The 10,891-nt window shown below is 39.8% G+C and overlaps 2 protein-coding genes across 3 annotated transcripts in view; one reads left to right on the top strand and one right to left on the bottom strand.

The window, feature by feature from the left end:
* Nucleotides 1-10,891, bottom strand: part of LOC114669500 (F-box only protein 44-like) — a 560,525-nt gene that overhangs the window by 221,122 nt on the left and 328,512 nt on the right. The gene's annotated exons all lie outside the window — the stretch shown is intronic.
* pigx (phosphatidylinositol glycan anchor biosynthesis, class X) overlaps nt 36-10,891 on the top strand; it is a 37,123-nt gene continuing 26,267 nt past the window's right edge. For both annotated transcript variants that reach the window (XM_051923571.1, XM_051923572.1), the window contains exons 1-2: nt 36-143; nt 2,412-2,493. In XM_051923571.1, coding sequence (XP_051779531.1) covers nt 77-143; nt 2,412-2,493 — 149 coding nt within the window. In that variant the 5' untranslated portion in view covers nt 36-76. The remainder of the gene's footprint in view (nt 144-2,411; nt 2,494-10,891) is intronic.

Genomic DNA, 10,891 nt, shown 5'->3' with positions numbered 1-10,891 from the left:
ACCTACTAAAAACATTAGCGTTATTCTCACTTCCGGTTAGTGAGTTGAAGGGCTGTCACTTCTGCTGGTTTGGTGCATGGAAATGGAAGTTAGTTTTGTTTGTTTTTTCGTATGGTTTGCTGTTTCTTCTTTTGCTCAGAAAGGTAAACCGTTTAATTAATTCTTGTCGTTATTCAGCGCTGTCTGAATTGACATGAATACTTAAGATGCAAAATTAAGAAATTAATAGTTTACAGATGTATATAAGATGTACAATAATATACAAGCGAACTGTTTATACATGATGACACAACAAAATACATTTTCAAATACAATTCAATTCTGGGTCGCGGAGGGATCGAAATACATGGTGCCAGCACTGGACACACGGCAGTAAACAGTCCTGGATATAGCGCCGTTCATCAAAGAGCACTTTAGTTTTTTGTAAAGCGTTTTTCACTAGCTACAGGCTCAGAGCGCTGTCACAGCTTCACAAGTAAAATGCAGTGACAAACGTTATATAATGTATAAGCACAAAGTACACATTTGTTTAAACACACAGTAAGCACAATCTGACCATTACGATTATCGTTAAACTGTGTCAATTTGACAGTGGAGGAGAGGAAACAAAAACTGCACTGTGTAACCTGGTCTGTCGATGATTCCATGGTCTGTTATAACAAGTCAATCACAGTCACTCCTTAGCATTTTGTAAGTCTGTGGTTGACCCTCATATCGCATCAGTTTGGAATCATCAATAAAACAATCTACACTTCCTATGAAAATGGGGGTGGAAAACTTGCACAGTCACCGAGATTGTGCAGTCTCCACACATACAAATAACTGGTATTGGGATAGTGATAACCACAAAATATGAAGTACTTCGTGATTTTATGTGAGCAAGGCAAGTACTAAATTTAAAAAGCATAATTCTGAAAGATTCCTTTAAAAACTACAGTAGGTGGCTTCAGAATAGATAATAATTGTGCCTCCTGGACATACTCACTACATACAGTATATACACTACAGTTTGAAATTTTTGAGCATATGGACGGACGTGTGAGGGTCCGATGTTCTGACAACAAGAAAAACTTTGGAAGGTCCAGACTGTGAAATCCATTATTTTGAAAATGTTCGAATACAAAATAGGAATTGCAGCAGTCCACGAATAAAAATGCCTAGGGTAATAATGATTACATTTCCCAAGTTGGTGGTTTTCACCCAATACCACATGCACATAGAAAATATTTGATTATTGGAAACTTCTATGTTGTTTTTAAATATATGTTAAAATAGATAAATATTGCAGGAATACTTCCTATTTCAATCATCTATCTGATTGATATTTTTTATTTCCGCATTCCCATGCCTCCATAGAAAATTTGTTTGTGATCATTGTATAAAGAATTCAATAGCAACAATATTTATTTTCAGTTGTCTTTTATTGTATTGATATGTCTGTTCAGGAATATATTATTTCTGAAGTAAATGATTATCACAGCTCGGGGAAAAATAAATCTGCAGACATTTTATTTTTCCCCCTGAGCTTATTATTTTCTTTATGCTTGATGTGCCTTTATATTTTTTAATACATAGGGTATGATGTAGGTTTACATCATAAATCCGGCTCAACATTCTTTTTTAAATGTGTGATAAGTCACCTAGCAAGTTTAATGAAGATGCATGACATGTCTCGTGGTGGTGCTCCTTGTGGAATGTGCTAATTTTGTCACCTTTTAATTGTGGGACTTACTTCAAGTACATTGAATATATGGTTCTTTTTAAAAGTACTTGTAGAATCTTGTGATGCCTTTTAAATGAGAGAGAGAGAGGTTGTGAGCTATTTTTTAAAGTCTTACTTTTTCACAATCGTGGCATATATTAGTTTTGCCAAATGAAATTACGTTCTAAGATGAATCATATTTTATAAATTTGAAAAAATAAATAGCCTGCTCTTGCACTTTGTAATGGAGCTAATAGGTGCTCTGGTCCCATTGTGAAGAAAAGTCTTAAAACCTTCCGTATAAATACATTTTTCAAGCTGAAAATGTTATCGATGTCTTGGGATTACACACATGCTGCAAAAACATCCATGACATTTTAAGAAGGAAAACAATAAAAAAAAGTATGCTTCATTTTAGAACAAAAATTTAATGTGGCAGACAAATATATAAAATGCAAAAATACTAAACTTATTCCTTAAGTATTTCTTGAAAAGTAACTTGCACCTTTTATTGAAAAATATACTGGAAATTTGGAGAGATGAACACAGAGGTGTTATGGTATGTAGCATGCTGTTTTGAAGACGTTGTTCAGTGCTAATGGGAGGCCAGTTTCCTTTCGTTATTTTCTGTCTTTTGAATACAAGAAATCTGACACTGCTGTCGGTGGCCATTTCTTTATGCTCAGTCTGCTATCCTTTTTCATTTTAGGAGACCAGAGCTACAGCCTGGAAGGTGACTGGTTAAAATCTGTCAGTGTACGTAGACAGCTTGGGAAAAAGGGATTTCACAGGTAATTCCTTCCTGTGCCATTGTATTTATAAAGTTCCTTATCCATTGTCTTTTTGAGGCCTTTTTGCATAATTAGGAAAGTAACTTTTGACATGGGAATGAGTTTTTGCAGAGTGGACTAAGTTATTTAAATTCATCTAGTCTTTTTGTTTCTTGCAATGTTGTCACCACTGCAGAATAATTTTGACACCACAAAAAAATGAATTATTAAATTAACTAACACATGTAACACTAATGTGTTATATGTGACTGCATCTTACTTCTCTTTAAGATCAATTAGGTGCTTCAGTTTAATTGTGTTTTGGGATTTTCTATAGAAGCAGAACTGCACACATCACCTTTTACCAGTTGTCTTTCTCAGTGTCTTAAGGTGCTTTATGCTCACCAAGAGTTGGAGATCCTACATGGGTAAATTCTTAGTCATCTGAGAATATGTGTTTTTCTGTATTTGTATGCTGTTTGAAAGTGTGTTTTCTCTGTACTTGAACCAACCTTAGTGATTAAAAAGCACAGCATCTTGAACTGTTAGGCCGTGAACCAGAGACAAAATATCAGCGTTAGCATGGAGAGAGCTCTGGGGATGAAGGACTTTAAACTTGTAATACTGAAAGTTCCAGAACCATCTGGTGATGCAAGAGTTCGACTCCTTATGCAAAGCCATCCACTGGAGAGGTGCATTGTCCATAAACAAAGTGAGTTCATGGCGAAACCAGTAGTACCTCAGTTGGTTAATAGCCTCACAATCTTCCGCCATATACCTCGTCACCCAGTCCAGCAATTTCTGACTCAGTTACATGATAGGGTGTTCTGCACCATTGACACTTTGACTCAAAACGGCACAGAGACCTTTGTCCGAAACTTCGTGTCTGAAGAATAAAAGGTAGAGAAATATTAGGTGCAGTCATAAGGACCTGTTTTAAGTCACAGAAGGCAGCTTCTGTTTCAGTATCTAATACCACCGAGTTAAGGACCTGCTTCTTTGTAAGATCTGTCAAGGCTACTGCCTTCTCAGGGGAACATGGAACAAACTGGTGGTAGTACCCTGCCAAACCCAAGAAGGCTTGCAACTGCTGCTTGGTCTTCAGACGGGGCCACTTCATTATGGGATCAACATTAGCACATGATAGACGTACTGTACCTCTACCCACCAAGTAGCCCAAGTGAGTTGACGGAGACAAAATAAAGTAAAATTTCTATGGATTCATCTGAAGACATTGCTTCCAGTTTGTTTCAGAAACACGCCACAAACATGCTGCACATATTCCTCCCAGGTGCTGGAACAGATGAAGATGTCATTCAGGTAGTTGGCACTACAGGAGTTGTGAGGGCATAGCACTCTATCCACCAAGACATTGGAAAATTGCTGGAGCAAGTGTAATCCGAATGGGAGGATGCAACACTGCCACTAGGGTGCTGAATGTGGTCTTTTCCTTTGCAGATTCAGTTAAAGGAATTTGCCAGTACCCTTTCATCATGCCAAGAATGGTCAAGTGTCATGCTTACCCAAGCCATTTGAGAAGTTCATCAAATTGGGAGACTTGATTAAGCTGGCGGAAATCAATGCAGAAGTTTCCGCTTCCATCCTGGGACCAGAACAATGGGACTAGAATGATGGGACTATACCAGGGACTGAAACTTTCCTCTATTGCATCAAGGTCCAGTATTCAGTTGATCTCATGTTTTGCTTCTGGGAGCGGTGCAAGTGTTCTTGGACGAATACTCGTGGCACTTTAATGACATCATGAGCAATCGGAGAGGTCCTTCCAGGTTTCTCATCTACCACTTTCAGGATAGAAATATGGCTGACTCACGCTGTTGTCATTGTTTAAGTGTAAAATTGGTTCTGAAATTAAGGGCATTTTGTAGTGCAAATGAAGAATGAGGTTGTCTGGAGTAGGGATTGGCTTCCATATTCTTCCACGGCTTCAATAGATTAACATGGTAAATTCGTTTGGGAGGTCAGTGATTTGGTTGTTCACCAAATGATCGACCAGTCCCTTTCTTTCCTTAATTTCTTAGGGGCCATGCCAATGGGCCAATAATTTAGAATGGGAAATGAGTATGAGTACCTTGACACGCTCTCCAGGACAACACTCACAGAGTGTTGTTGCACAATCATGTGCTGATTGCACATGCTCCAAATTTTCCTTTATTATACGAGCTGAATTTTAGTAAATCTATTGTAAGATATAGTCAAGAATATTTGTGTAAGGGAGTGCTTCATCTTCCCATCCTTCTTTTAGAATGCCCAATAGGCCCTTTGGTGTTTTGTCTTTATAATAACTCAAAAAGGGAGAACCCCATGGAGGCTTGTAGGACTTCCCGGTAAGGAAATAGAATGACGAGAAGTAGCTGATCCTAATTCCCCCCATTCTCACTGACCACCTTATGTAGCTTCTGTTTTGAGTGTCTGATTGAACTGCACTACTAGACCATCAGTTTGAGGATGATACTCAGTAGTTTTCAAATAGTTAATTTTGAGTAATTTGGCAACCTCCTTGAACATTTCTGAGGTGAAGGGTGTTCACTGGTCCGTTAAGATTTCTTTAGGGATGCAAAGACCCATATTAGTTCCCATGCAATATTTTTGGAATTAGCAGCTGTCAAGGGGATTGCGTCAGGGTATTGTGTACTGTAATCTACCAGCACAAGTATATATGTATGGCAATGGTATTAGGGCACAGGGGGTCCTACAGTTTAAGGCCAGGTTTACACTTCACGCAACACGACACATGCTCCAGCGGACGCTCCTGCTATGCAAGCGTTTTACTGTTTACTAGCTGACGCCCGCCGTAGCATACGGCGGTGTAAGAATAGGAACGGAAAACAGTGAGAAAGGAATTCAGAATTCAAGAAGAAATAAATACTTCTTGAAAGACGCAGTGTGCGTATAGAATTTCCAGCCAAGCAGGATTACATGTGAAAGTGATAAATAAATCAGGCTTTCCGAATTTACGTACTATGGCCATGGCATCCTGATAGTTTTGTTGCATGTATCTTGGACTTCCTGAAAATGTGGACGGTAATATGATAATTTTGCCTACACAAACATTGTTATTTTCAGCGTTAGCTTGCAGTGCGTCTGATAGTTTGATGTGCAGATCTTGTTGATGTAATCTGAGATAGTTGAGACGCGCGCCCTCTGTTTTAACATACGCATCTACAACGTACTGTTGGAATAGTTTGCCGCTGGAGTGCAAAATACTAAATGTATTCCTCATTGCTAATCTGTACGCAAAAAATTGACATTGAGTAAGCCTTGTTCGCTTGGCGGTTCTTTTATCGGGAACATGTTTTAAATCTTTGTGCCAGCCAATGTCTCCGTAAGGGAATAAAAGTGGGTAAACCATAGGATCGCAATTCATACTGAGCGTGGAAATCTGTTTACAGGAGTTGCCTATGGGATAGATGCAAATGTCCCTTTCGGCAGGCGTTTTGCCATCTTCTCCGATGAAAATCGCTGCAATATCTGTGTGACATGTCGGGGCATTGTATCGTTGTAAATCCTGCCTAGGGGTTTCCTTGAAAACCATTCGTACAGATGCTGTTGGATTGGACTGAGTGATTTCATGTATGTGTTTGTATGATTTAGCGAAGGGGTTGATGGTTCTGAGCATGGAATCTAACTGGAGAAGTACATTTTCGCTGCATGCAGAATGTGCTTTATTTTGTAAGCGTACTTTAGTAGCTTGCGCTGTGTCAAAAATATACAACTGTCCATATCCTGGAGAGGTAGAAGTGTTAGCGTATAGTGGAGAGATTTGGTGATAAATTTGCCCGTGTATTTTAAAACAGTATGGTCCATGGCCAGGAGGTTGAGTTATCTGTGCACCCATGGAAGCAAACGCTAGAGAAGGGTTGTATTCTCGAATGTCTTCACGATAATTTTTAGCTTTTGATGTTTGCTGTGTAAGAAGCTGTTGTAAAGACACAGGTGGCTCCCGCAAGGGTGGTAAAGCTACTTTACCATTGTGGCAGCACCTTGAGTACTTGTTGGATGTATTACGTGCAGCAGGCCAGTATAGTGCATGACATGGAAAACGACGAATAGGAATCGAGAAATGCCGTGTCGGCTGCGTGTGGGCGGGACTGGTTTTGAAGTGGAAGCAGGACGAACCAGAAGAGAAATATATATAAGAGATACAGTACTTGTGCACGTACTTTACGTAAATCTGGAAGAATCCACCAGGTGACAGTGCGAGATATTATCACGGTGAGAACAGGTTTGACTTCACTGTGTTGTGAATTGCCTGGAATACCCATTAAATTCCAAGGACACCTTACCGCAGTATCTCTGAAAAGGATGTTTAATGATTAAATCCATCAATCCAGGGATGTGTCCATTCCAGCAAACATTGGGCACAAGGCAGAAATAATCCCTAGACGGAGCATCAGCTCATCGCAAGGTGAATACAAGCACTCACATACACTAGTGTCATTTTAGTGTCACCAAATCTGCATATCTTTGGAAGGAAACTGGAGCACACTGTGTAAACCCAGCAGGAAAACATGCAAACTCCAGGCAGGGAATACCAGCGACGTGACTCCCTGCGAGACAGCAGTTCTACCACTCTGCCACCGTGTCACCCCCATGTGTGTAATTATTAACAGTATTCATTATATAAATTAAATTAATGATTTTTCTGTAAAATGTAGAATACATACTTTAATGCATTTCATCATGAAAGTGATATCAAATATAAATCTAAGGATTCTAAATGTGCAGAGAGCTGGAATATCATACATTTAATGTGTTCTGTGTGGTGATCTATTGCTGTTTGCCGCTGCTGTCGGGTCAGGATGAAGCCCCAGAAAAAAAAGATAGCACAAAAGATGGTATGTGAGACTTTTAAAATGTATCGTGTCATTACTATCGGGAATATGTGATGCTTGAATATAAAAGCACCACAAATGCATTTGTATGTCTGAATTTTGCTTCACCACATCGAACCATTCATCAAACATCAAGCATACACATTGATCCCAGATGATCTTCAAAGCGGCTTTCTGTCACATGTAGATAGTAAACAGAGACTCTGACGTCACATTCCAATTTTTATCACACTGCGCCCCCCAATTTTTTATTGTACTGCAACTCGCGTATGCGTCGTGTTAATTTCTGAGGACTTGCTCAGAGGACGCATCAAATGAACCCTGGGAACGCTTGGAAGCCATGATACGTGCACGTATGCGTTCTGAGCGTGAAGTATAAATGAGCCCTAATTCTGCCTAATGTTTTCTTGGCCCCCAAATGGGCACCTAGGAGGTGGGCATGAGCTAGTTCATAGACCTGTTGCCAGTAGGTGTAAGGAACTAGCAGCAGCAGCGTCATGTTGTGCTTCATGATACAATAAACTATTATTTAGTAAAAAGAGTGGAATGGGTGGCATGGGATGAGACATGCTTTTCCCCAGTTTTAATGTTAGGCACTTTATAGCAGAATAGCTTCAAGCACAGCTTAACACTGGTCGAAAAAATCAAGTCTCAGTTTCTACTGTGAAGAGTATACTTTGTGCGGCATGTTTGACAGGGTGAGTTGCATTAAGAAAGCCATTCCTTAAAGGACAAAATAAGGCCTTACAATACTGGCTGTGGACTACTGCAGACTGGGCAAAGTCTCCTCTTCACAGTAAAAACAGACTTGCTTTTTATGACCACTATTAAGCTATGGTTGATGCTGTTGTGCTTTGAGGTGCCTGTCACACAAGTAGGTGACCCTCAAAAACCTGTCTTCTCTTTTGAGTTGTGATTTTGGCTCTGCCATATCTCCTCCTATTAGAGTTTCTTCCAGTTGCCTTTGGATTCTGTAGGACACTGAACTCAATGACACTTTGATTTTTGAGCAGTTTCTCTAAATGAAAGGCCTACTTTTTCTAACGGTAATAATGCTCTGTCTCATTTCATTTGTTAATTGCATTTTTCATGCCATTATCACTGGAATATTGTCCAAGTAGTACTTCATTGGGTGTAGCAACACAGTCTGTCCCAACTCTGCTCTAAGACAGACAGAGGTTTTTAAGCAATCAATAGAAGTTGGGACACCTGTGCAAATTGTTTGCTTCAACTTGAAAGAGTTAATTTACTTTAACTGCTGCCGAACATCTATAGGTTGTAACCTAATAGTTGCTCCCTGAAGAAGGCCCATCTTAATACATAATTTGACTGACTCACTCACGTCCGTCTGAAGCCGAATGTGCAGTTGCCTTCTGCGCAGCTGCCCGAAAAACCTTACGAGACTGACATCGCGAAAATTCAAAGAGAAAGGCGACTTCGACCAACATCCAACCCCAACATCGTGGCAGGTGGCGGATTTACGGCCGCAAAAATTCAAAGAGAAAGGCGACTTCGATTAAAGCTCTAGAGGCCTGAAAGGCGATTTTGACTACAGCTCGAGGCCTAACTACGCATTCTGATTCAATTACGCATTCATTCAATACACCTATATCAGGTTTGTGGTGCTTATACTTATTACTATCCCACTCGTGCCCGTTTCATCTTACGTTGTCGAAATGGGCTCTTTGTCTAGTTTGTAATAATTATGATATTTCCTTTTTTCAGGTTTTGCTAAGCTAAACTTTAAATGAAAACCTGTGGCTTGTTCACTCAACAAAACACAATTTCCCATTCAGTTAATAAGATGAAATTTGGCAGGATTGTTAATCTAGGGCACTAGGTATCTACTAAGAAAAGACATTTCAATATATCAATATGTAGGGGTAACCCCCTCTAAGATGGAAAACTAAATATCTCAAAATGCTTTGACTGATTTGATTGAAATGTAGTGATGTTATATTCAAAAATACTGTAGATAACCAACCAGTGTTTTTATATTTGTCAATTATAATGCTTAACAAGTGTGCTGTTCTATAGCACCGGTTACTTTTTTCAGCTTAGAGCTGTGAGTTTGAAGAGAAATGTGGCTTCCCAGTGTTTGCAAATGAACATAGCTGCCGAAGTGATGAAGGAGAACACAAAGAGCATCAGGGAGAGAGAGAAATACACTAGGAAGCGGTTTTCTCATGTGAGTGATTTTTTTTTTTAGACGTAGATAACATTCCATATAATCAAGTCAAACTTAATAAAGCAAAATAAAAACAATAAAAAGAGAGGATTGCCAACAACTAATGCTAATCTTTAAAACTTTAAAACGAGCAAGAAAGGAAGAGTATCCTTTTCCCCGAAATGGAAACACGCAGTTCTCTTAACACGCTGTGACAGCACACTACATGCAGCAACAAAAGTTTTATGTCGATTTATGTGAGAAACTATTGCTTTCTGTGCTTTTTAGAATCCTGAGATTTTTGGAAAAATATTCATCCCGGGGAAAAAAATTCAGCCCTAAAAGAGTACATTATGCCTGGCATATTTTTTTCTTATTTCAAATTAACTGATTCAGTATTGCACTCACCAATGGCTAGATGAAGTCTGTGACCATAACACTGCATCCTCAGCTACTTGTGCAGTTGTACCGCCGTGACGACATTAGTCCTGGTGTCAGTAGCTATAGCAACCAGTCCCGTTGGGTTGAGCTTCCAGCTTGTGAGGGCATCTTGCACGGTTTCAGCTATATGCTTCCCAGTGTGGTCTTGGGGAAAATAGCTGGTTTGGAGCCAGGCACTTTTCAGTTCCCAGTCTTCCATGAAATGTATTGTCACACTCATATATGTCGCAGGTCCTGCTGGACTACATATCAGTGGTCAGTGCGAAGTGTGACACTTTGGCGAGGCAGACGCCTCTCTAACTGCAGTATATGTTTTTGGCAGTATTTCTTTTGCAAAGTAATTCCGATTAGGTAACTGGTATCTTCAGTCAAGAGTTTTTAGTAGCTGTAAAAAGCCGTATTGTTCCACAGTTGAGATGGGGACCATGTCTTTAGCAATATGATAAGCCACTGCTTTAGTGATGTCGCCCCACTTTTCACTTTTTCTCTCATAAGGCACAGCACAGGTATATGAGTGTTGTAATGTGGTTTGTTTCGGGGCAGGAAGCTGGGGAGACTTAACGGTCTGGGCTGCAGCACGCATTGTCACACACTCTTCATACTGCACTTTATGGCTCTGTTATAAATGGTGGAAAAGATTAATAGCGCTCGAAGCTTTTGTTGGGACTTGTTTTTGGCATTCTCTACAAAATACATTATTATGCTGCTCATCTGACACTTTGAACCTGAACCATCTCCAATTAATTGATCCATTATTTTTCTTTTTACCAACCTGCTCTTCGATAACTTCCTTCGAATCTTTATTCATCTCCATCCTGTTGCTGCCTGCAGGACTTACTGAGTGAAGTGGTGGGGGAGGGGTGAGATGTGTTCAGAGAGGGAAAGAGGTGGGGCAAGGTGAAGTTGTGCGAGAGACAAACGGGGAGAAGAGAAAGGTGAACTGTCAGCTGTACGAGTA

Source organism: Erpetoichthys calabaricus, chromosome 2, assembly GCF_900747795.2.
Source record: "Erpetoichthys calabaricus chromosome 2, fErpCal1.3, whole genome shotgun sequence".
NCBI classification, from domain to species: domain Eukaryota; kingdom Metazoa; phylum Chordata; class Cladistia; order Polypteriformes; family Polypteridae; genus Erpetoichthys; species Erpetoichthys calabaricus.
Note: the sequence above shows the minus strand (reverse complement) of the source record. Positions and strands in the feature narration are given on the sequence as shown.